This window comes from Saccostrea cucullata, unplaced genomic scaffold (assembly GCF_032062105.1).
Source record: "Saccostrea cucullata isolate Sc308-1 unplaced genomic scaffold, CSIRO_AGI_Scuc_v1 ctg68, whole genome shotgun sequence".
Lineage (NCBI taxonomy): Eukaryota > Metazoa > Mollusca > Bivalvia > Ostreida > Ostreidae > Saccostrea > Saccostrea cuccullata.
Genome location: NW_026939588.1, coordinates 476192 through 503324, shown reverse-complemented (window position 1 = coordinate 503324; position 27133 = coordinate 476192). Strand labels below are relative to the sequence as shown.

The window sequence follows — 27133 nt, the reverse complement described above, 5'->3', positions numbered from 1 at the left end:
TGGTATTCTGGGACTAAGACCAATGGCTGATACTTAACACTGACCAACATCACATAACATTCATTAAGTAGGCTAAGAAATGTGTGAACATGAATTACCAAGGCTTAAAATATTGATTGGCTTAAAAAAACATAACCTTGGTTTCACTTAGGCAAAGTTCATCTCAAACTTTTATGGACATGTTCATTATAGATAGGTTTTAACTGGAGGAGAGGAAGTACTGTGCTTGTTTAGAGAGGTCTGCATCCCTTAGCTAATTAGTCCCCATATAACATAGAGCCAATAGCCACACTTCTACACAACTCCCTAATTGGCAATTCCCTCTTGTCAACAGAAGAGTCTAGCTACATTGAGAGCAGAGGTATCAAATTTACTGTATTGGGTGTTCAGATTATTTTTTTATATCTGGAGCCTACAGCATCTTGAGTGATTAGTAAAAGTGTGTTTTATTTGCAAGGACAAGGGGACTGGTGAAAATAGTCAAGTTAGAGAGACACATCTGTGAGTGATATCTTAGTATAATCTCGAGATACCTGTATATTACATTTGTAACTCACTGTCAGTCGAGATACATTGGTGGAAAGAAACATCAATACATTATTGCTATCCAACCTTTTGAGAGTCTCTTATTGTATATAGGTATATGAAAGCCTGGTCCTGGAATTAATAGGCAAATGGATCATCTCCTCTTGTCAGGTAAGTCTAAAGGAGCACTGCTTTAATGAATCTGCAGTCAATATTGATTTTAAATGTCATCTGTCATACATATCCAACAGATAAATTAGGATTTATTAGATGTTGAAAAGCAGTAGTTTTAATACATTTATTATTAACAAAATATTAATTTTCCGTTGAATGCGGATTATGGTCAAGTCTGCAGTAACTGTTGAATTTGTCAGCACTGACTGTGCTGTATCGTGTAAATCAAGTCGCAAAATTTGAGTTTGCTAGATTGTTATATATTGTAGGTACATGCATTTGATAACAGAATATTCCATATAATATCTATATAGATGTATAAAAAATTTCTCTTGCATTTTGTTTTTTTTTTTTCTCTCTTCTTTCTAAATTTCTGGTTTCCATGTATAAAATCAATTTCCAGTATACATCTACATATTTTTGATATACAGTTGAACTCCAGTATTTTGAACACTGATATCTCCAAGACCATGATGGATATCTTGCAAAGATTTAGAAGTCCCAAACCACTAACTCCTTATGTATTTTAGCCCCAATATCTTGAATCCACGGATATCTCAGGAATTTTTTTTGGACTCATTGAGTTCGAGATAATGAGGTTTGACTGTAGTTTGCGAAAACTACAAATAAGAAATATTAAATTGCTTAGATTGACATTTTTCAAACGTATAATTTTGTGAAAATTTTAAAGTATTTTGATAGTCATGTTCTTTTAGAGAATGTCACATTTTACGATATGTATAAAGTAACAGAATCAAAGTATTCCTCAATGCTTTATCTTGAGTCCATCACCTGATTTTACAGTGAGTCGGACTTCATTTTTTCACCTCAACGAAGTCTTTATGGAATTAGAGCGTCCCGTATATAGCAGTTTTCTTTTTAAGTACTTCTATGTCCTATATTGATTAGACATGCATGGAAGATGTTTCTAATGTGTTTCATTGTACCAGTCAAAGTTTCAGATGCAGCAATTTCAGCAAAGGAATGACCAGGTTAATGTTTTTGGAGCAGGTTAACATTTTTGGTGCAGTTTTGGGTGTAGGTCTCATTTTCGAGATAAGCCCTATGTTGACCAAACTTGGTATAATTGTGTACACCACCATGTCAGAAGACTGTTTCCAGTTGAGTGAACAGGTTAATGTTTTTGGTGTAGGTTTCATCTCCATATAAGCCCTATGTTGACCAAACTTGCATGGAGGATACATCTAAAGATGTACACTACCAGACTTGCTTCAGATGCTGAATCTGACCTACATTTTCCGGTTGAGTGAACAAGTGAATGTTTTTGGTGCAGGTTTCATCTCCAAGTAACTATAAGCCCTATGTTGACCAAACTTGCATGGATGATACAGCTAAGGATGCATATTACCAGGCCTGCTTTGGGTGCTGAATGTGACCTACATTTTCCAGTTGAGTGATTAGGTTAAAGTTTTTGGTGCAGGTTTCATTTCCAAGATACTATGAGCCCTTAATGTCATGGACGATACATAAGGTTGCATTGTTTTAATCTGACTTACATTTTTTTTGATGTAAGAGGTTAAATTTTCATGCAAGTTTCATTTCTTAGATATTAGCTATGTTGTTCAAACTTGCATTATATAGGTAGAACACTAATGGATTTGCTCTAGATGCTGAATTCAACATTTCTGTTGAAAAGTTATGGGGTTCTATTACCAAGAAACTATAAGGCTTATATAAACCAAACTTGCCCAAATGATGCATCAAGGGATGAAAACTCTCAAACTTGCTACAGATGCTGGATTTTAATCACATTTTTGTGACAAAGAACTAGTTTGAAGTTTTTATATAGGTCCAAAGTATCCGATCAAAATTGCATAAATTTTGAATGTACACTTTTTGTTGGGTCATTGTGTGACTTTGCCTTACTTAAAGACAACATTCGTTGAGGTGAGCTCTGTAATCTCTGATTACCTATGTTTTACTGATGTTTATGGAATTAGAGTCGTATATATTAGTTATCAGACTGGGGGTCCTACAGACTTAGAACGGCTGGTATAATTGTTAATGTCAGAAGACTGTGAGTATGACAGATAAATAGGCTAATTGGGGAAGACTGATTTGTCTTCTGGAATTACGGGGGAACCTGTAACTCAGCACACTTCAGGCTCGTATGCAGAAGCTGAACTTTGTCATTCGGTTTTCATTAAGGTATTGTTTTAGTCATGTGTAGCAGAGGATGCTCCAGATATGCTTTAGTTATAAAGGTAGAAAATTCAGGCATTCTGTTGATGGGGTTAGATTCATTATGTCAATTAAGTGATATGCTCCTAAATTTTGTCAGAGATCATTAAGAAATTTACTTCTATACCTGAATTTGCAACATAAGCCAAAATCAGAATAGAGGTATTTTTAAAAATGTTTATTAGTTAATGACAATGCATGTTGAAAATCTGAAGTTAAGAAATACATATGTACTCTAGGAAACATGTTGTATTTTCTTCACAAGGTTGGATCATGAAAGTATGTATATGTGATTAACTTTAAAAAAAAAAGATTCGTTCAGAGGTCTTTAACAGACTGAAGCCTATGTAAGGACATTGATCAGGAATGATACATCATTATAAGGAGGATGAAACAGAACTCTCGTCCTAAAATTTTAAAGTACGGTGTAGGATTCCTTCACTTTGTCGGATATAATTTTATAACCATCGATCGTGAAAGGCAATAATCAGAGAGACATTGAACATTTCTATTGCTGTATTAGGGCCTAGCTGTCTTTTAACTGTGTGTCTGTCTGTCTATAATTGTAGGTTCGTGACAGGTATACATCCATCACCAGTGATTTAAGTTAATTTGGTTACTTCCCTTTTGGGGGAGAATGTGCCCATTTCCTGTAAATGATCTATTGTGAAGCCACAGGAAGAACTGTCCCTGATAATGGGCTAACACAAAGACTGATCTATGTAGGGTTAATTTCTGTCACAAAAGGAATACCTGATAATCAATAGGTGAGAAGAGAGTGGTGGTCAGGTCTGTTACATCATCCTCAAAGGCTCAAACAAATGGGGTTAGAAATGTTGGACCGCGAACTTGGACCAAATTCAGGATTTGAAGATGTATATTTCTAGATATTTAATGCACTTCATTAAAGAAATAAAAGAACAGTTGAAAAGAACTTATTTTGTTCAACTTAAGGATATAAAGGTGTATGTTTGTGAATAATGAATACATTTCATTAAAGAAATGAAAGAACATTTAGTCAGACCTTTGGCCAACTGACAGATTTACAGATTTGAAGATGTATATTTTTAGATATTTCACTGAATTAAAGAAATTAATTAATTAAAGAACAGAGTTTTACACAAAAACAGAGGATTAGAAAGTGTAATGGTCAAAGAGCAGCATGAATGTTTTGCAATTGATTAGAAGTTAGGTCTGGATCTCATGATCATATTTCACACACCTAACAAAGTTCTGCTCGTTTGCATACATTTTAAGGCATCCATATTCCAACAAATTCCCTGTAGTGGGATGTAACGGTCAGTTCTTTCTGCAATCCATCTGCTCTTCATTACAACTGATGGGGAGTCACGACTGATTGAGAGGCAGTCATTGTTTACCCCCTTGTACTCGGGGGATACATGTAGTACATCTCCAGTAGGTGTCAAGATATGCCAGGGAATGGGTACTTAGTGTTCCAAGAAGCTCATCTCAACAAATTGACACTTGAAAAAGCCTGTAGATCTTGATGTAAACATACATTAATCTGTGGTACCTACATGTAAATCATTGCTTCACCACTAAGTGATGGGTCTGACCAGTAGTGTACCCAAAAAGTCAGTTCCAACAGAATTAAGACAAAAAATGTTGACCTTTGAGTTATAGATGTGTAATAAAATTTGTACCTGGTGAATCTATTCAATGCCCACTAAAGAGAGGTCCTATGGCCTGCTAATCAGGACTCTGTGGGGTTTTTCATGGAAAGGGCAGATGGTTTTTTCCTAAGGTTTGGACAACAAAGCAAATTCCCTGTGGTCAGTTTATGGGATTTGCAGTACTCCTCCTACAGTTTTGGTCTGATTTCAGTATAACTTGGCACACAAGAAGAATACACTAAGATACATAATTCTGTGTATCAATTTTTGATTTCGATGAACGGTGTTGCCGTGGTTACTAAAAATAGAAATTTCTGTGAAATTGTTTCAAAATGCTACTCCTCCTACAGTTTTGGTCTAATTTCAATATAACTTGGCACACAAGTAGAAATAATAATTCTGTGTATCGGTTTTTGATTTTGATGAACGGTGTTGCCGTGGTTACCAAATTGTTTCAAAATGCTATGTTTTTTGGTCTTTTCAGTATAACTTGGCACACAAGTGAACACTAAGATTAAAGTGCATTTTTGAATGAACGGTGTTGCACAAGAAATTTTCTGTGAATATATAACAGTTTTGGTCTTTTCAGTATAACTTGGCACACAAGTAGAATACACTAATATAATTCTGTGTATCAATTTTTGATAATTTAAAAATGCTTTTAAATTGTATGCTATTCCTACAGTTTTGGTAATTTCAATATAACTTGGCACACAAGTAACACTAAGATAAAATTTTGATTTTGATGCTTGTGATTAAAAATAGAAATATCTGTGAAATTGTTTCAAAATGCTACTCCTACAGTCTGTTTTCAATATAACTTGGCACACAAGTAGAATACACTAAGATACATATTTCTATTTATCGGTTTTTGATTTCGTTTAATGATGTTACCATGGTTACTAAAAAATAGAAATTCCTTTGAAATTGTTTCAAAATGCTACTCCTCCTACAGTTTTGGTCTGATTTCAGTATAACTTGGCACACAACTAGAATACACTAAGATACATAATTCTATATATCGGTTTTTGATTTCGATGAACGGTGTTGCCGTGGTTACTAAAAATAGAAATTTCAGTGAAATTCTTTCAAAATGCTACTCCTCCTACAGTTTTGGTCTGATTTCGATATAACTTGGCACACAAGTAGAATACAATAAGATACATAATTCTGTATATCGGTTTTTGATTTCGATGAACGATGTTGCCGTGGTTACTGAAAATAGAAATATCTGTAAAATTGTTTCAAAATGCTATTCCTCCTACAGTTTTGGTCTAATTTCAATATAACTTGGCACACAAGTAGAATACACTAAGATACATTATACTGTATATTGAATTTTAATTTTGATTGTTGCCATGGTTACTAAAAATAGAAATGTCTGTAAAATTGTTTCAAAATGCTACTCCTCCTACAGTTTTGGTCTGATTTCAAGATAACTTGGCACACAAGTAGACTACACTAAGATACATAAATCTGTATATCGGTTTTTGATTTCGATGAACGATGTTGCCGTGGTTACTGAAAATAGAAATATCTGTAAAATTGTTTCAAAATGCTATTCCTCCTACAGTTTTGGTCTGATTTCAATATAACTTGGCACACAAGTAGAATACACTAAGATACATTATACTGTATATTGAATTTTAATTTTGATGAACGGTGTTGCCATGGTTACTAAAAATAGAAATGTCTGTAAAATTGTTTCAAAATGCTACTCCTCCTACAGTTTTGGTCTGATTTCAAGATAACTTGGCACACACGTAGACTACACTAAGAACATAAAGAGACTTTATCATCAATCATTATTCTATTTATTGCTGTTGTAAAGTTTCAAATCCCAGCTGCTTAAGTACTTTTCTCTTCCTTTGCTATAAGTTCAAACCAGTAGAGCTTCAGTCTCGACAGAGACTTCTGGTTTTCTAAGGTGTGGAAAACAAAGCAAATTCCCTGTGGTCAGTTTATGGGATTTGCAGTTTTAGTTCAAGGACATATGCAGTTTTTTTTAAAAGGATTAACCAGGTGGTAATTAAACATGGAGAAATAAATCTTACAGCCTTCCAACTTTGTTCCACACTATGTTTCTTGTGGCACTGAACTGATTAAAGTGCAGAAAAGGGACACAAGATTTCAATATATAAGCTTTGTAAACAACACTGGCATAATATAGTAATATAATTTAATGCTTTTATGGTATATTCTCAATATTTAGCCAGGTAAACAGATAAAATTATAGATGTGCTTGTGATTATAAAGGGGTATATGCAAAATTATGCATATACAAGTGTTTAACGTTTTTGTCCAGACAAGCTGTGTTTATTGTTCAAACAACAGTATAATTTTGTCATCAAAAATAGTTTCGTGGGCATTTAATTTAAACAAACAAATGTTCTTCAAAGCTGTGTAAGTAATTCCTATTCAATATATAGTCATGCAAAAAAACTTTATGTGGGATTAACTAATTTTTCTTGTTTGTAATATTTAATTGACAATACATAAAATCCAAATTGCTATTTTTATCAGGTATATTATTATTGTAAAATTTATTGTAGAAGTTATTAATAATTTCTTTTTAAAAAAAATTGCAAAAATTATAATTTCATTTTTTTTGTACAAAGTTTATATCTACTGGAAAAAAAATCAGTTTTTGCTATATATTATAATGTAGTCTTTTCTCCACATTATATAATCTATATGCAAAAGAAAGTCAATATTATATGTGTGATAAAAAATATTGCCCTCGTGCCTAATAATACCTACAAAAAGCATTTTTAATGAAATAATTCACTTTATTTTAAATACACAGAGAAATTAAAATATATCAAAAAATCCCCAAAATTGCTTTATTTGGTTATGTAAGAGAGGACCGGTATAAGGAATTTGCCTTGGAGAAAAGTCTGTGTTATGGTCACCGCGATGTCAACAAAAACATTAGTCAAAGCACAATTTCAATGACAACAATGAAATTTAAGCCAGCGCTTTATCACTGGACAATGAATTTATTGCATAAAAATGAAGTCACTGAAGTAAGGGGTGGGATTAAGTTAATCCTAATCTGCTTAGGAAGTCATTTAGATGGATAAAACTGATTTAAGTATTGTGAAGCATATTGACTATTATGTCACTTCAAAAGGTTAAAATGATCAGCAGTGATTGTTCTCGTTCTAGTCGTAACCGAAAAAAGATTTTATTGAAATTCTATAGAAAATTACATGACCAACATTGATTCTATTTAGGTGAAGGGGACTAATTATGATGGAAACATTGGGAAATGATGCAAAGTTATGTTCTTCTTAATGGGAGGAGAAACTAGAGGGGTTTTTAATCTCGTTTATTGATTTTGGAGGCACTGTGATTTAATGAAACATATTTGTTGTAAACATGACCATGTAGAAAACAAGAAGTGGCGATATTGATTTTATGAGAGAAATAAAACATTTTTGGTGTACCTTTCTTGCAGGTAAGTCAAGCCTAATAGGTTTTCTTCAAATCAAGCTTTATTACAATCTCAAGTCCTTAAAATATTGCTTTATGATAAAGATCTCTTTATGATTAAAAATCACTGATTTTTTAAAGAATCTTTATGTAAATATAAAATAAAAACTAAAGACCAGAAAAAAGAAAGATGGCAATAATTATAAAAGATAGCATTTTTAAAATTAATTGTTTTCTTTTTTTTTTACATCCTCCTTTAAAAAAATACATATATTTAATATCCTCTTGGCATATAAAAATAATTTCATTTCTTTGAACATATGAGTGAAAATCGCGCTGCCTGCTGTGACAGAGGTGTGAAATAAAAGCCCTCATTAGGTTTGGATCTATTCTGTCCAGGGTGCCACACAATAATTATCTCCCCTGTGAGGAGTATAGTGCCAGACTGTGATTTCTGGCTCATTATGTGGGGGACCTAATTAATTAGGGGGGAATATATAGAAATCTTGTAAGAACATGCATATGTTAATTTGGATTCAGCAGCCAACAGATCAGCTGTTAGCTATATAGGTGGGAGGTTCCATTGTGTACATAGCCAGTTGCCAGTTTTGTATATTGTGTTGAGTGTATGCGAGCTTGACACTTTGTGCTATAGTGTAGATAAACAACAAGATAGAAGGCATATATTGCCTCTTATTAGCTGTAGATCTTGAGATATTAGCTATCAGGCATGATGCAGCTCTTCAGTAGAAAAAGGTGAGAGAATGCATTTTGATTTTTTATTGTATCTGGATGAAGATGGTCATATAAGATATAATTTAAGAGCAGGTTTTAGCACTGTTTGCTTTCTTAATTATGACATCTATAACCTTTCTTTTTTATAACAGTCTATTACAAGATTCTTTAACATTCTCTCTACATTGGTGGCAGTGGTGATTTTTGAAAAAATAATAAATCATAGTTTCCTGTAGGTCTAGAATATGTAAGATTTTAACACATGATGGCTGTTTCTTATATGTGATTTTATGAATTTAAAAAAGATTGTAATTATTCACAGCTGTTTCTGATTAGATATTCATAGAATTTGTAAGGATAAAACCTGCTTCCCCTGGAAGTCAGCGTGTAACAGATTGAATAAGGAACTGTGGGGTCCGCTTCCTTTCAGCATTATTCTCACTCGCTTGTTATTCTGCAAGATGTTGCCATGAGATATTAATACAAACTCGCTTTGACTTGTGGTTTTCTCAGGATCTGTCCTCACTGTGTGTTATAAATTATTTTTTATATATAAAAGATTAACAATGGCTGCAGAGAGAACATTTCAATTTGATTGTGATAATTGAGAAAGGGCAGTGATTTTGCTGGGAGAATTGAAAGTTTTTACATGATGCTTTTACAAAGTATGTGTATTATTTATATTCTTAACGTAAGGATACATTTGGATTAACATTTTTTGGTAAAGTTAAAACAATGGCATACTTTATTTTGCCAAGTGCTTTAAGTGTTAGAAAAAAATGTTAAAATTAAGGGTCTGCAAATTAAGTTTTTTTTGCAATAAATAAGAGGGTGCTTGTTTGTTTTTGTTTATGCACAACATCAACATATACGTACCATGAGTTTTCACTGTATGTACTAAAACAATGGAATCATATGATACCACTCAGGCCTAATCTTGTAGATAAATATGTAAATTTATACACTGTAAATTCAAGATGTGTGTGACTGGGCATAATTTTCACTTCACTTTCACTCATTATAACAGAACACTTATACCCTTCTCATCTGGAAGTGGGAGTATCAACATTATAGTTTTATTACGAGAGGAAAATTGTCCTACACATGAACTTCTGGAATCTGTCGTATCCAAACTGAGATTGTTTTTGTACTTTGATAGTCTGGCAGTGATTTGTGAGATGTATTTTAGTTATATTTTTAATTCTGTATCTTTGCAGGCTGCAGTTGATTTAGTTGTCCCAGAGATCAGACTGCTTTGACCAGGGAGGACCCCAGTGTTCCTCCATTTTTACTTTGTTTTTTTACCGTGACATGGCCAGTGAGAAAAAGATGGTCCTCAATGACAGTGTCCCAGTCAGTTTGCTGACCGTTCGCATGATCATGCAAGGAAAGGTGAGTGGCCAGGTGTACCATAGTCTCTACCATAGGTAAAGGTGTGACAAATTCACAGTTCTCAGCCAGAATACAGAACGAGAGACTAATGATTAACACATTTACTATAGATACCTGATAGATAATTCCTCACAGTGGAGAATATCATCAAGTCGTGTGGTGCATTGAGAGTGAAATCTAAACCTTCGGTGATCATCCTATCCGTTGACACTGTAGCATCTAGTCTTTTGTTCTGCCAACATTATAAAGGAGTTTTTTTTTTTATTTTATATAAAAATCTTTGACAGAAACAAGACTTTTATCACGTTAATATCAGTGTAGCCTGGAGTGGCCTCATTTGTTTGCCATTTAACACCTAATTTGCCAAGATAAGATAGAAAGGAATCAGGGGCTTTCACTCGGAGCTGATGTGTAAAATTTGATTGAATTAGAGCTTTATTGATGATCTTAGAGAGCTATTAAGCTCTTGTTTCCAAAAATCTGTCATCACATCAGAATCATTGCAAAGCACCAAGATAGAGTCTTGATCATTTACCTATAAGAAATAGGGTGTGCTTGTGTTACATTAGATTAAGAAAGAGAAAAGGCATCTTAAAATGATTATCCTGCAGGTGACAAAAAATGATTCCAAAACAAGTGCAAAACAAAGCAGGGCATCCCCTCTCAAAGAGCATATAAAAAGAGGCAGCATTCAACATCAATTCCAGCAAATTACATCTGCATTTTGTACATAGGACAAACTAACCCCCCTTCCCACACACACTGTGTGCTATGTCTTGAAGGTCATCTGTAATCCATCTGACTTGCAGGGTCAGGGCAGATTTAATCTTTTGTCTCTGTAAATATCATTCAACAGTTGGCTTACTATATATACATGTACAATGTATATATAAATGTCATATTTTTGGTCATTTTATTCCTAAGGTTTCAGAATAATTACTTGTGAGAACTACTATATGATGGTTACTTGTGAACTATATGCTATGACTTAATGCCAGGTATCACTACATATAATACTGTCAGACTTTTATTGCTCCTGAGTTCACAGAGTTCAACATCCAACATTAGCGGGTAGAGGCTGATCAAATGACGTTTGTGAAATGTTATATATAACAGTTTTACTGCTAAAGTCTGTGTCAGAGTAATGTATTGAAGCAACAAAAACAGCCTTTTAGAACACCATATCCTGTTGGTTTAAGTGGGTAAAGTTTGTTTCTGTCTAATTCTCATATCACTGGTTCAAATCTTGTTGACAACAAACAAGAAATGATAGACTCTGATACCCTCCAGTTAGTTAAGTCTGAATTTTTTTAGGGTTTGGGATGGGGGTGTTAATTATTGTCTTTTGAATATTTTTTCCCCAATTCTTTCTGAAAACATTTGAATATAACTATATTGGTGGTAATCTGGTATATGTCCAGAATTCCGGTAATTCATCAGCTGTGATTACCACTAATTGTACAATGTGGCAGATTTAATTATATAGACTAAGCCTACATCTTCACTTCATTCTGGGAGTGGATTGTGAATTAGCTTGCTCCTTGGACCACTCAGAACAAGGTTAATTTACGTGCAATATCCACTTCTACTATAGGGCTAATTTGCTCTTGTCTGTTATGATGAAAAGCCATCTTTCCTTGCAATTCCTTCAATCTTTTTGTATTCCATTATTGCTGAGACATAATATCACCTAAGATGATTTTCTGCCTTCTGAGACCTGAAATCTTCAAGAAGTTTATTAATTTTTGCCAATTTTGAATCCTTTGAGTCGGTTTTGTTTTCTCTGAGAAATATTGCTTTACTGTAGTCTCAGGTATTATTAATGATTCTCTGATGCTTTTCTGTGATGTATTATAGGTCTGGTAAAGTTTAGATTTCTTCTAATCAACCGGGGCAGATTGTTAAAAATAAGGAGGAAAGATGGAGAGAGAAAATCGCTTTTAAAAAGTGTTAAAATTGGCTGCTCGGTTGTACTCATAGTGAGTACCAAAAAGTAGGCCAGATAACCCCCCTACCCTCTACAAATAAAATTTTGAAGATAATCCGTAGATAGTGGGGAAAACCGGAATCTTGATACAGCGTTGTTGACTGAAATCTTCTGTAATTGATGGTGGAAGGTTGATGTCAAATCGGAGACACCAGTGAATGACAGGCCATAATATGTATGGACCAGTCTGAAGCTTACCAGGGGATGCTATAGATCAGCTTAAAGTCTGTTGCAGAGCTGATCTGGTTGTAAAATAGAAACCTTGTATTGAGAAAGAGACATGTTTTATTGGATAGAAACCAAAGCCTATGGATTTTTTTGGGAATTTAATCATTGCTAAAAAAAAATCAGAAATCCAGCATTTATGGGGAAAAAACCTTATTTTTGTGCCTCTATTAGTTTTGAATTGCTGTAGGATTCTTTTATTTTTACCTTTTTGGAAAAAAACACTTTCATTTTTGAAATTCTAAGTCTGTAGCTTAAGCATGTTAAGTGAATACAAGTTTTTGTCTTAAAAAATAAGAAAAAAATCAATGCTTTGAAAAATGACCAGCATTATTTCTAAATAATGTTTACAGTCATTTTGCATCCTAGCAACTGTTAGTTAAGTCTTAGTATCAAAGACTGCATCTCAATTATCAATGAAGAAAAGAGAAGTCATTATAGTTTTTACAGTCCTTATTATTACCAGGCTAACGACAAAGTCTGGCTAATAATGTCCACTTATGTGTTGAAGGAATGGTACATTTAAGATATTTTTCTTGATCACAAACATTTTCTACAAGCAATCTTATGTGCATGATCAAGCAGAGAAAAAAATATTGGCCAAAAAAGTATTTACGGGTAGAGAAACATGCTTTCTCTGAAAAAAAGGACAAAAAAATGGCATTGACAAATGGTTGTAACTGCTCATTATGGTTGTTTTGGAGTGTTCATTTCCTAATGAACATGATTTTTATTGATCGTGTTCTGAAAATGAAATGATTCCATGATAATTTGATAAGCTCAGGTTACAAGTAATGACAAATAATTATATAACAAGAGGTTGTTTTCTTTTTACTTGGAAAACAAATTCTGATGAGATTTTTAAATATGAATTAAGAACACATCATAGTTATTACATGTGTAAAATTCACTTGGCTAAATATTTATGTAAGTACTAAGAATGCTCATTAACACACAGAACCAATAACTAAACTCTTGTTTCTTTATTTTACAGGAGGTTGGGAGTATAATTGGAAAGGTCAGTATATACTTTCAGTTTTGTTCTAATATGTATTTGGCATCATTGTTATGACTTGAACTTCCTTAGTTGTAACTATCTTTTTTTTCTTTATCTTTCCAGAAAGGAGATAATATCAAGAAGTTTAGGGAAGATGTAAGTACCATTTTACTTACTCATCAAGGGGAAAACTGATGTTTTTGAAATACAGTTGAACATTAATTCTCTTAATTAACACTGAACAATTGAATACCATGGATGTGTTGAACTGAACACCTAGTATTCTCAAAGTGTTTTATCCTCAATGACTTGAATTTGTAGATATCTTTGAACTTTTTCCTCAGTTCCATCAAGTTCAATATAATGATATTTATCTGTAATAAGTAAATTATGTGTTTTATTGTAGAGTGGTGCTAAGATAAACATATCAGATGGCTCTTGTCCAGAACGAATCGTCACAGTCACAGGAACAACGGAATGTATTCACAAGGCGTTCACAATGATATGTAAAAAGTTCGAAGAAGTAAGTTCTCTCTGAATTTATTGTTAGTCACTGAGTAAAAATGTTTATCTCTAAAAAGGGCTTTTTTTTTATTTTTATTCCCTTTTAATGATTTTTCTTCTAAAGTGAATTTTTCAATTGATATGAAAGTAACCTGTCTTGGCATTCTGCACCTCATCCTTTAGGCCATAACTAAGTGTTTATCGGACCTAGTTCTTTAACAAGATGTACTTGTGTTACAGGACCTACAGAACACCCCCACAGTGCCTAAACCTCCCGTCACACTGCGATTGGTGGTTCCTGCGAGCCAGTGTGGCTCCCTCATAGGAAAAGGGGGATCCAAAATCAAGGAAATTCGGGAAGTATGTACACTTAACTCACGATGGAGACTGGTTCTTGTAGGCAGTGATGATGAACCTAAACAAGTTAATGTTATCCTCTTTATTGAACAAATAATCCTCAAAGAAAACAAAATACAAATGAAACGTACATCAGATAATTCTTTTTTTAAAAAAATTATTATGAGCTAGAATAGTAAGATGGGTTAAAGAACTTCCGTGGGATTCTCTGGATCAGAAAGGGTGTTTTCTGATTCCTGCCACAGCCATCAAAACACTGGTATTAATTGATCAAGAATCAGCAGATGGTTGAAGAGAGCTGCAGTTTAAGAGGTTTATTCATGTTTTCTGTCTAAAATCTTTGGTCTACTAAAAGTAAAAGTAAACAGGAGATTGGTATCAGATGTTGGGACTGATTATAAGCATATAATTCAAACAGATTTATAGAAATGTAATATATTGGAAGTCATTTTTCATTGGATTTGTAGAAATGTTCTGAATTCCACAAATTATAGGAGGATTTCTGTTTTTTATTTAAATCTTTGGAGTTCAGGAAGAGATTTGCCTGTTCTAGAAGCATATGTTGTTATGGTTTTCCTACAGCCTGTTTGAACAGAAACTCTATCTTTACATATGTTTCTTGGCCTTAATAATGTTGTAAGTGGTGAGAATTTTTTCTCTAGAAATTGAGAATTATCCAGACATTTGCACTAGCGTGAACTTGTTTGACCCATAATACACTGCTGTAATAGTCTTCGGTAATGTTGATTTCCAAAACATCTTTCTCTGCTACCTTGGGCAAAGAAAACAGAAGTTTTGTGTGAGATCATGTAAAAATACTCTCACTGACTTTCCAGATGAAAGAAATATGAGACTGCACAAAAGATGAGCTGACCCATTAATGAAAACGAGAATCATATTTTTTTATCTTTATTGCCAAGTGTATTCCTTGTAAATGAAGTCCAGGTGCCATGGGGGAAGGATCCGTGGATTCAGTCCTGGCACTGGGAACCGGGTGTTGACTAGAGAATGCCATCATAATTACACCTCTCATGGCCAAGAATGCCGCTCTGTATAAATTGTCATTACTGTACATATTCCCCGGCTTCTCACCACTTAGGTTAAATCAGAAAAACCTGTCTGATGGCAATAATTATCTAGAGGTTACCCCAGGAAAAAAAAACGAATGTCTCCACTCTGCTATATGCCTCGCTAGAAATTTTCGTAGGGGGAACTTCTAATTACACACTTGGCATAAAACAGGATCTATTTTTAGGTGAGAAGTGAAATACATGAAAAAAAGTTAATGTGCAAAGAGAGCTGGATTAGATTTAGAAACAGATTGAAAAAGTAAATCTCTGTGACAGAATTCCTTTTCTTTCGGGGTTAATACATTCTAATTTCGTTCACATAATGGACTTAAAAATATTATTGTACTTTTGGAGATTTTATTTTCTTTATTAAGTCTAAAATCCCTAAAGCCTTCCTTACTCAGCTGTAAACTATTTTCTATTCATCACAACTCAGTGAGCTTACAAATAAGTATTGAATGCCCAGCTCAAAATTAAATAAATAAATGATTTATTGGCCTAGAAGTAAATCACATGATAGATTTCAATGAATTAAAAATTTAAAAAGAAAATTAAAATTTATAATCACTTCAAAAATGAAAATCACAAGAAGAATTAAAAATTTTAAATTACATGTTTATCAAACTAAGTGCATGTTGAACTCTTGAATTGCATTTAAAAATAACACAATATATAAAATATCATTACATATATGAGTCTTATTTTTGAAGAGGTCAAAATAAATTATTCATTGTGAAAAAAATAATAAGTCAGACCAGTAATGTATATTAAAGTATATTTTGTTTTTCAGACTACGGGTGCTTCAATACAGGTAGCATCAGAGATGCTTCCTAATTCCACAGAAAGGGCAGTAACTGTGTCGGGCACAGCGGACGCCATCACACTCTGTATACAGAATATCTGTGGCATCATGATGGAGGTGAGCCGCCTTAAGCATGCTCTGTATTCAGTATAGGACTCCAGTCTTATTTCACATTGTAAAAAAAAAATATGATGAAATCTCCCTGTAAAAATACAAGTCAAGTTAAAATGATATCCTCAGATAAATATTGATATTGCCCTTTAAAGTCACTGCGTAGTAAGCATACTTTTACAGTAACTTCAGAATTTTGTAGGCTGTTAGGTCTATACATGATGCAAGTTAGAAAAATTTGTTTTGAATTGATTTTGAATCCAATTAAGTTCTTCTCGATACTTTGAGTTAATTGTTATTTTTCTGGGTTTATCTACAGCTAATCTTGCCCTAAGAACAGAGTGAGAACTCGCGTACGTTTACCTCATTCAGTCATAGTTATACCCCCAAAATGTTCTCACCTCATTTGCTTCACAAAGTTTTCTAACCTCCTTATAATTGTTCAGTTTTCTTGCACAAAATATTCCAAATACCAAACGCTTCTACTAAAGTTTACCTGCATCTCTTTAAAATGATTAATGTGATGTATATTTGTACAATATCAATTTATTTTCATTTGAGAGAAGTTTGTGTTTCTACATTGTTGTAACATATTTATCTCTATATACATACGTTTTATTCAGCGACCACTAAACTGATTCGATTTTTTACTCCTCAATTTTCCAGGCGTCAGAACAGGGGCGTGCCTGTCTCCCTTTGTCACCATGGTTACTGCTTTTGTCCTTATTGACTAGTATTGTAGCTAATTATGTCCGAAACAATGGCTGAGAATATGATATTAGCTCCTCAGAATTCTGTTGTTGTAGAGATGACCCCCTGCTGTACCCGGCCCTCTGCTTAAGTAGATGAACTAACTGGATTGCAAATATTAACTCAAGCTGTTGGTGTTGTGGCCCCATCTTGTCAAATTCTCAGATTCTTTGTGCGCAAGACATGCCACCCTCCTAGTATCCATAAAATATCAAATTATGTTAAAATCATATAAATTGCAGAAAAAAAGTAAAAAAGGACAATATTTTCTTCTGTTTACAAGTCTGAGACTATGAAATCATTTTGATGCCATTGTTTCAACTAAATATGGTAAAATGCTGTAGCTATATGACTCTCTTCCTTCTATGTGACCTTTAACCTTTGGTATTTGACCTCTCCTCTTCCTTACGCAGTCCCCTCCCAAAGGAGCAACTATCCAATACCGTCCAAAACCTGTGGTCCCTCCGGTCATTTTTGCTGGGGGTCAGGCATACACTGTTCCTGGACAGATACAAGGGGTTCAAGCCACTGAGGTAAGCCACACCTCTGTCGTGGGTACTGAGTGATTTTAGTTTGAATGGAATTTTTATTTTTATCAAAATGACATGCTCTTGATGCGGTGCCTATAGTTTATACACTCAGAATTCAAGACCATCGTTTTCTGCAAAGTTTTAAGTTTTAGTTGTGTTTTTATTTCTTTTTGTTAGTAGAGTGTGTCAGTGAAGAATTTTGAAAAAAGTTTTTTTCTCACAATTTTTTTATCACTAACCTTATTGCTTGTTTTGAATGGCAAGGTCTGTGATTTTTTTAATAGTGTAAATAAATCCATCAAATGACCTCAATTACTTAAATTTCACAGAAAGAAAGACTTGGAATTCCGAAAGTGGAGGTAAATTAGAAAACCCTAGACTAGACTTAATGACTATATATCTGGGAACTCTTTTAATTAATGCTTTGTGAGAGAAAAGGAATTCAGTGTAGCCTAGCATTCAGTGGTTGTAGCACTAAGTACTAACTCGCACTGTACGTTTTCTGATTTGTTAACACTTGGAGTATGTATGGTAATTAGTTTTATTAATCAGCCTTTCTCCACTTCTCTGCTGAGTAACTAATTTTTTTAGATATATACATGCAATGACTTGTAATTGGTAAAGTTTTTAAAAGATGTTGTTCATAAAACTTGTTGAATCCTTTCACAGAAAATAAATTTTTGATATAAAATAAGTTTACACAAATTTTTGTCATTACTAATTCTTTATTAAATCCTGACTTCAGGTGTAAGTCACACGACTGTCATATGACTGTTCAAACATTTATAAGATATCTAGGTTGTAAATTTTATATTTTGGTAAAGAGCAGAATTTTTCTCAGAAGAAAAAAGTGAATATGAAATATAGATAAATAATAAAACATGTTTATTGTCATCAAATGGAATAGTTTTGCCATTATTGTAGGAAAATTTGGTTTACGCATCTTTAACTTTTCCTACAATGCTAGCAATTGCCTTATCCAAGCTACATTGACAGAAACACACTTCGTTGTTTACTATTAGATATGTCAAGCTACTAACCAAATTTGTCATAAAAAATGGGAGTCGGTATAAAACAGAGAGAAGTGGACAAAGCTGGCCGGGTGTTTGAAGCCTGCATGGAATTCTCACCAGTCCTAACATAAGACACAAATTGTTATTACTGTCTATCACATATTAACCAAGTTTTTCTGTCTCAATTTAAAAAAGATCTCTACATTTCTATCAACTCTTCTCTACTGAATATGATTGACTGTTAATTCTTTAAAGTGATTTTGAATTTATCTTTGTTCAGTGAACTTGAAGTTTGATAATATTATATTTTCCTTTTGTTTTTTGAAGTTATCCAAGTTGCATCAACTGTCACTGGGACAGCCCATTCCTATTATTCCTTGTACATCACCACAGCTAATTCCAGGTAAAATTATTACCTTAATCAGAGTGATTATTTAATAAAAGACAGTGAGAAGTTCATCAAACATTACAGAACAGTTTTATTTAAGCTTTAATTTTCTGTTTTTAGCCACAATGCCAGGGTTACCCCACATGGCTGCTGCGTATCCCAGGGCAACCAACACGATGCCACAGGCACTTCCTGCTCAGCCACAACAGCAGCAGACGACAACAGAAATGGCGATTCCAAACGACCTCATAGGCTGTATAATAGGCAGGGGTGGACAGAAAATTAATGAGATTAGGTATAAATCTAAAAATAACCATTCCTAATGACGTCATAGGCTGTATAATAGGCAGGGTTGGACAGAAAATTAATGAGATTAGGTAGATATCTAATAACTGACCATTCCTAACGACATCATAGGCTGTATAATAGACAGGGGAGGACAGAAAATTTATGAGATAAGGTATTATGTGGATCCAAAATAAAAGGTTTTGAAAGCCCATACTGTTAAAAACTCCTTGTAAAATGCATAAATGGATTATGGATAGGTGGGGTGGATAAGAAAGATACATTTTTTTTTAAATTAAATGGACACAATTTCTAGAAAGGAAAGATTTTAGGTAATATCTTTCCAGATTTTTGCTTTGACTTAGAAAATATATATGCAAGAGTATGTTTCTTTTCACAGACAAATGTCAGGTGCTATGATTAAAATTTCCAATGCGGAGGATGGGGCTCCAGATAGAAAAGTGACGATTACAGGGACACCAGAAACGATTGGTCTAGCTCAGTACCTGATCAACACCAGGTGTGTATACCCACAACAGGTGTATTACTACTGATCAGCGGGGGGCATATACTAGCATATCAATCTAAGAACCCCCTATTACAGGAGGTTCCACACAGACAAGCAGGTTTTATTGGGCATTGTCAAATTTTATAAATGGTGCATAGCTTTAGTAGATATATTGTTACTGAGAAAGCAAGGAATTCCTAGAACAGAGATGTGCTGTTTTTATAGTTGTATTCTGTAATACAAGAAGCACTTGACAATTTTGTATGATAATTATTTAATTTTTCACCACACCATTACAAGAAATGAAATGATGCCTAATATATATACTGTTTTTTATTCATGTTGTTTTTTTACGAGATTATTTGAGTGTAGATAATAGAGTAGATTTCAGTTTTGCTGTGTGTTTTAATAACTTTAAAGACAAAGAAGCAAATTAGGTATTTATTTGTATGAATATGTAAAACCGTTGAGTCAATTTTGTACATAAAATGTTTTATTATTTATTATGAGTGTTTACATTTTGTATGAAAATGTGTATAGAATGTGTTACTGTGCTGGCATAATACTCATGTTAAAATGGTTGTGCTTTTGAGGACATGGGCATTTTGATTCAAAAATGCTGGTTTCTCATGCTACTGTTATAGAATTTGACTGTTGTATATTTCCAATTGCAAGAGTATAAAATATACAAGGGGTCATAAATCATGAAAGGGCAGTTCTACATCTATAGAATCAGGAAAAGAGAATTTAGCAATGTGATATTAGCACTGTTTAGTCAAGCATAAGCAATGAAAATTGTGTAGAGTTTTGGGGGCATACATCCAAGCATTTCATGATGCAAGACAAAGGGGACTATGTATATTGTTATTTTGTACATTAGTTACAGTTACACTATAAGCAAATGAATATGATTAGAAAGTCAAATAAAGATGTAATTATATGAAAGAATGGGAAGATAATTTTATAGAGACACATTCAAGACTAAAATATTATAAGGGGAAATAAATCTGGTATACAAATGTACTCTGTACATAATGACACATAGAGAGGACCATATAGATGGGCTCTTACACAAAACAGATATATTTGTGATATACTTTTTCATCTATATTGGACACTGGACAATCCACTTATTGTAGTGGTATATGGGACGAACTATTGTGTTGAGAAGATATTTTTGGTGACTGTCAATTTCTCATTACATATGCATTCTCAGAAGGCAGCTTGTAGCTATTGGGCAATTGTTTACTTTTCATGAAAATAGTTGGAAACATTGAATTTTCTGTTTGATTTGAATTCTGGTAGATTGACCTGCCAACACAAATAACCTTTGAACCCTATATGGAGACTTAAATTTAAAAAAATTGTGATAAAAAATAAAATTTAATTGTGTCTCAGGATATTTTTTGAAAAAGTCAAAGACTTAGACACCATAATTGCACAGCAGTGATCATTGACAAAGACATCGCAGTTCAATTTTGACCAGTAAATTTGATCTGGTTAAATCTCGTCACACTAACCTGTATCTCCCACTAACCCCCTGGACCCCAGTAGTAACAAGTCGTTATATTTATTTTAGTTAATTTGTAGTTCATCCACAGCACTTATATTTATTTGTCAGTCATTGCTTCTGTTTTATTTTTCTGGCTAAAAACTTCATTTTTCTTTTTTTTTTTTTTTTTTGCAAATTTTGTTGTGTCTGAATGCAAATGCTGTACACAAGTGACTTGAGTGATACCTGCTTTTAGATCACACTACACCCATAGAATCTTAGATCCACCATGCAATTCTACAAGTTTCATACACAGGGTGGTTTTCATTTGTTGGGGAAATGTAGTAAAGCTTTTGAAAATCCCTAAAGCTTAGATGATATATCCACTCAGTATTTAGTTGTCCATATATTGTGTCATCTTAGAGTGTATATTTAAGTGAATTATTAAGCACATCTATAAAATTGCTAGAATACATGTACAGTCCATACTGTCAGTACATACACTAACAGTTGAAATCACAACTGTGTAATCATTTCAAGAATCATGCATTTTCTGTAGATTATTTGACAAATTTTAATTATAAATGATTTTGTCATATATCTGATTTCTTGAAATGTTTGTTATGTTGATATTGTTGTTTCATGAGGTTTGAAGTTCACAACAAGATCAACAAAGCAGGGACAAAGTCACACAAATATTTCGCTGCATTTTTCTGAGTGCAAAAATAGACCTTCACAGCTTTTTTGTTTTCTATCTACAAATTTAACCTTTGTCATAAGTTGTGGAGAGCTTTTTGAATTTTTACTAATTTTATTTTTTCTGTAACACTTTTTATCAAAAATTATTTTCAGTTTTCTTATATGAAGTGAAACTCAGAATTTTCATTGAAATATTTGCATGATTTTATTCCTGCATGGTTGTGTGAACTTTGACCTGTGTATTTGAATGGTTTATATATCCTATTCTAATACTTTTTCCCTTCCCTTTTTTCTTTCTGCAGCATGGAATTGCATAAGACTCTGACCCTTGACCCGAGTTCATCGACCCAAAATACTACCCCGACCTTGACCTCTGTTCAATCCCAACATGCACCTATGGCAATTCCAATCAATCAACTGGCGATGAAGCCGATACCATTTGTCGGATATAATGGACTTAGTGGAATTGCTGGAATAAATGGATTAAACGGGATAAATGGACTAAATGGACTTAATGTTCCAGTTATTGACAGTATGGCGGCAGCCAGTCAGAAAAATTTAACAACTAAAATGCGGGTCGGTCTGACCTCCGTTAGAGCGGACCCCAAGTTCTCCCCGTACTAAAGAGATGGGCTGTCGGGGGTTGGTGTACTTATGTTGAACTATATGTTAACATTTATTTTTTCCTTCATCCATTTTTTAAAGCAAAGTTGTTATGTCTAAAGCTTTACAGCATCAGATTTCCGCACTTTTAATGCCAAAAAATTTTCATTTTTCCCCTCATTGGTTTCAGTGTTTTCGTATGTGTAGCCTTTTTTGTTTCAATGTAATTTTAGAAAATTTTCCATTAGAGATGCACCACATATCGAAAACACATATCATAAGGATAATACATTAGACTAGGCCAGCAAGCACTGATTTTCATTTAAACAGTGGCAGCAATTGCATTGCATTAGTTTCTAGTTTCAAAATATATTTAATTTCAATTTTTTAAAAAATATTCAATCATGAATTGAATGGCTGCTCACTGGCCAAACATTTAAGTGCATTTCATGTAAATAAATAAAATGTGATAAAATTTGATTTTTTAAAGAAAGATATCACTTTGTTAATATATTTGTAATTAAATGAAACAATGAAATAAACCAATAATTTACTTTTTGGAATATGTCTATATTTTGCTATCTTACCAATTATTTTCTTGAAAAGTGATAGAAAATTTGTTAAATTTTTGGATGATGTTGATATATATTTTCTAGCTTTTTCTATGGTTCAACTACAATATATCTGTGTTTTTTTAACGTAGGTCTTTTAATGCCCAGATGATATTTTCCTTGTTATAAATTGCTAAAGGATATGTGTCTCACCTTTAGAGAAATCCATGCATTGAATTTTGTGCAAAAAATTTACTGGTTAAAATTGGTGATTAAAGTCGCAATTGTCCCTGATTTTTTTCTTTTTTTTTTTAAATCTGATTTTTTTCCCCAGGAGAAATTGAATTTCAAGGAGAATTTTGTGGTTTTATCTTATAAGTATTGTAGAAACTTGTAGTTTGTTGTGTTAATATTTATGATTTTATACATTTGTTGAAATATTACCAATTATGTATAAACTTAAATCATGAATGCATAGTGTTCAGATATTTATTGTGTTTTTTTTTGTGTGAAGCCAAAATATGGGTCTTTGAAGAGGGTACTTAAAATGCACCCCCACCACCCAAACTCGTTTTTCATGAGAGTGCTTAGTTAGTTTTCCTATGATATGAAAACCACTTGTTAAATCACAGAGATATTCTGTTTATTAATTATGTAATGTTGTTGATTTTGTTTATTGTAAGAAGGTTGAGCCCCAGAAGTTTTGATTTTCATAATTGTAGACTTTTTGATTGCTTGTCATAATTTTGTTGTACATTATTTATGGGTTATTCTTGCCATGAAGGTTGTATAGTAAGATAATCTTAACATTGCATTTGTGGTTGTCTCATGATTCTAAAAACTTGCTGTGCAGTTATGGTGATAAGGTAAATTAAGATGTTTTTGTAAAAAAAAGGAAATTGAAGTCCATGTGTAAAGTCAGCAGCTGACATCGTGCTTACCTAGGTTTGTATATCACGTGTGAGAACAGGTCACCTGTACATTCCAATAGAGCAAATATAGCCCAAGTATTGTTTTTATCTCAGAAAGAATGACTGTGGTCCTTAATTGAGCTTGTAACATCCCCCTTTTTTTGTCCCAGTTTAATTTATTCTTGCAGGCTTTCAGCAAGATTTAAAATAAAATAAATTTATTCAGAGTTGCTGGCAACAAATTGAAATTATTTATCTATACTGAAAAATTTAATGAAAGGAAATTGATCACTTATATCGGGTTAAGGGAGGGTAACTTATGTGTTGATTTTTTGACAAATGTCTCTTTTTATTGTATCCTTTAATTTTAAGGGTCACACTTTAGGTTAAGTCCCATTTTGTCATGTTTTCAATCAGTGATTTGCAATATATATATATATAAGTCAATTGTTTGAAGTGTATATATGTGGAGGGTTCTACCATATTTAAAATAAATACCTCAAGCAGGGTACACGTAATAAATGGAACGCTAAGCAGGCAGGAAAAAAAATCACGAAAATTCAGTTACTAGTTCACAAATCTATCTAGTCAAACTCTCACCTACGTGAGCTCATATTCCCGACATTTTGTTTTTATCATCGCTGACTGTGATAAATTCATTTTGATTTTTTGTTTTGCTTCACTCAGAAAATTGCTCGCTTGGTATTTCATTTACTGCGTGTACGCTAAACTATTAAAACTGTAAAGGTGAATCCTTATAGAGGCATAATCAGTTGATTGTTCATATTTTTTTTTTTGCAATATATATATAAACCTATAGATATATATTATCATGTTTGCAATATACATTTATATTTAGATACATGAGTTATTTGAGTTTCTTTGCATAAATGTTACAGTACAAAAATGACTGAAAAATTAATTTAAAAAAAAGATTTCAAGCTGTAAATTACATGAAATATAAAAAGAAGGTTCTCATGTTATGATCGAGCCATTGTCATTTCTTTCTTGTTTCTGCTAGTCATAATTTAAATTTTTTAGGCAAATGTCAATTCTAACATGAGTTGATAGAGGCAGCTTCTTTTTCAGTAAAATCTGTCAAAGAAATTTCTGTGTTATGAAATGAACTCAGTAGGATAAAGAACTAGCAGGGAAATGACGCTGGCTTTTGCAATCATTATTAGGAAACTGCCCAGTTGAATGCATGCTAATGATGGTTCACATGTGAAAAGTGTGCAATTTCTTTCTTTTTTTTTACTTGATAATTTATGACCAATAAATCTGTTTTGAAGAATGAAATACATTTTGTTTTATTTCATGCGCTCTGGTGGAATATTTGCTTATAAGTGGAGGAGTATCATGTATTATGACAGGCATTTGTGGAATAGATCTCCTGACCTGTTGCTATATATGAAAGGCTCTAATACAAGATTTATATGACAACATTTTATTGAACTGAAAGATCGGATTTTTAATGATGATGATTATGCCCCATTTGGAAGAAGGGAGGGCATATTGCTTTGCTGCTGTCTGTCGGTCCACCATCAGTTTCCATTCATTTTCTTCGCAGAGGTTGAACGTTCATTTTGAAATTTTGTATACAGATTATCATAAGAATATTTAGGTGAAGTTCTGTTGTGGGTATAATCAGGCCATTTTGGACAGAGTTATGACCCTTGGACTTAGAACAAGAGGCCCAGGGGCCACATCACTCACCTGAGCAACTGGCCAGGTGAAAGCATTAATCAGTTCAGTGTTGAAAAGGAGATGGGTGAACTTAGCATACAGGAAGCCCAATAGCTTCAGATATATAAGAATCATATTCAAATTGTGAATTTAGTATTTAGAGTAAAGTTCTCATCATTGATTTTTATGAAATCATGAGAAACAAAAAGTTTGAGGAAAATTTTTCGTTAAAATTTATTCTTTTATAAAAAGAAAATAATGTGGTATCCATTGGGTTCGAACCCTGGCAATAAAAATCCTGAGCTGTATTCTCTTTTGAGACCAGCACGCTAACGACTACGCTACACAATTCCTGATAATGTGTGGCATTTAATTCATGTTTGTGATATGACCATTGACTTAAGGGACTTCTAGTATTTCTCGAAAAGATATGAAAGTTATGTCATAAAATTATATTTTTAAGGTATAGTGGGTCTTTGCTCCATAATTTTGGAAACCAAAATATGTACGTTTTTATGCAAACTTTGAGGATTACCTTTCAAAAAAATGGAGAGAAGACCCACTTATAACGAATAATAGTATTATAGTGTGAAAAAAATGACTCGTTTTGTCCTCTTTCGTGTGTGTATAATATTTCATAGGCAAATAACTTCAATCTTCATGAGATTTGTGCAAGTTGTAGAGATTTTACATAAAGTATACTTAAATGTTAGATGAAATATTAAGGAAAATTTTGATATAATTGAGATTTAATTTTTCACCTTCATGTTTGTCGCGTTATGGGCTTATCTCTCGACATGTTCACCCATCTCCTTTAAATATATCATAAAAGCGAGTTTCATTTTTCCTGGCCCAGTGGTTCTTAAGAAGAAAATTTTTAAAATAATTTTCCTATGTATTCCTATGTTAAACTTTGATACCCCATTGTGGCTCCACCCTACCCCCGGGGGTCATGATTTGAACAAACTTGAATCTTCGCTACCAAGGGATGCTTCTACACAAGTTTCATTTTTAGCTCTACTGGTCAGAGACCAGAAGAGCTTATGCGATAGTAAGGTGTCCGTCATCTGTCCGTCTGTCTGTCTGTCTGTAAACAATTTTTCAAAACGCTACTCCTCCTACAGTTTTGGTCTGATTTTAATATAACTTGGCACATAAGTAGACTACACTAAGATACATAAGATAGTGCATCGTTTTTAAATTTCGATGAAAGATGTTGCCATGATTACTAAAAATAGAATTTTCTGAGAAATTCCTTTAAAATGCTACTCCTCCTACAGTTTGATCTTATTCAAATATAACTTGGCACACAAGTAGACTACACTAAGATACATTAAATAGTGCATCGGTTTTTGATTTCGATGAACGATGTTGCCATGGTTACTAAAAAGAGAATTTTCTGTGCAATTCCTTTAAAATGATACTTCTTCTACAGTTTTGGTCTGATTTCAATATAACTTGGCACACAAGTAGACTACACTAAGATACATAAAAAAAATGCATTGGTTTTTGATTTTGATGAACGGTGTTGTCATGGTTACTAAAAATAGAATTTTCTTTGAAATTC

At 33.1% G+C, this 27133-nt stretch overlaps 1 protein-coding gene across 2 annotated transcripts; it reads left to right on the top strand.

Annotated features, from left to right (window-relative positions):
- The first annotated feature begins 401 nt into the window (after positions 1-401).
- LOC134253415 (poly(rC)-binding protein 3-like) lies at positions 402-25179 on the top strand. Of its 2 annotated transcripts, XM_062735943.1 has the most exons (13): positions 402-696; positions 9923-10097; positions 13304-13327; positions 13430-13462; positions 13713-13829; positions 14051-14170; positions 16028-16156; positions 17314-17433; positions 17760-17789; positions 18771-18846; positions 18952-19126; positions 19517-19636; positions 22118-25179. In XM_062735943.1, exons 2-13 carry the CDS (start codon positions 10017-10019, stop codon positions 22437-22439), a joined length of 1347 nt encoding a protein of 448 aa, XP_062591927.1. In that variant the 5' UTR covers positions 402-696; positions 9923-10016; the 3' UTR covers positions 22440-25179. The 2 variants fall into 2 exon arrangements, with proteins under 2 accessions (XP_062591927.1, XP_062591928.1); XM_062735944.1 differs by lacking the exon at positions 17760-17789.
- The last annotated feature ends 1954 nt before the right edge of the window (positions 25180-27133 follow it).

Excerpts from the sequence above, each read along its gene's own strand:
- LOC134253415 (XM_062735943.1), top strand. The coding sequence starts at position 10,017 with ATGGCCAGTGAGAAAAAGATGGTCCTCAATGACAGTGTCCCAGTCAGT. Across the intron at positions 16,157-17,313 it reads TCTGTGGCATCATGATGGAG|TCCCCTCCCAAAGGAGCAAC; the intron begins GTGAGCCGCCTT and ends TTCCTTACGCAG. Across the intron at positions 19,127-19,516 it reads CAGAAAATTAATGAGATTAG|ACAAATGTCAGGTGCTATGA; the intron begins GTATAAATCTAA and ends TTCTTTTCACAG.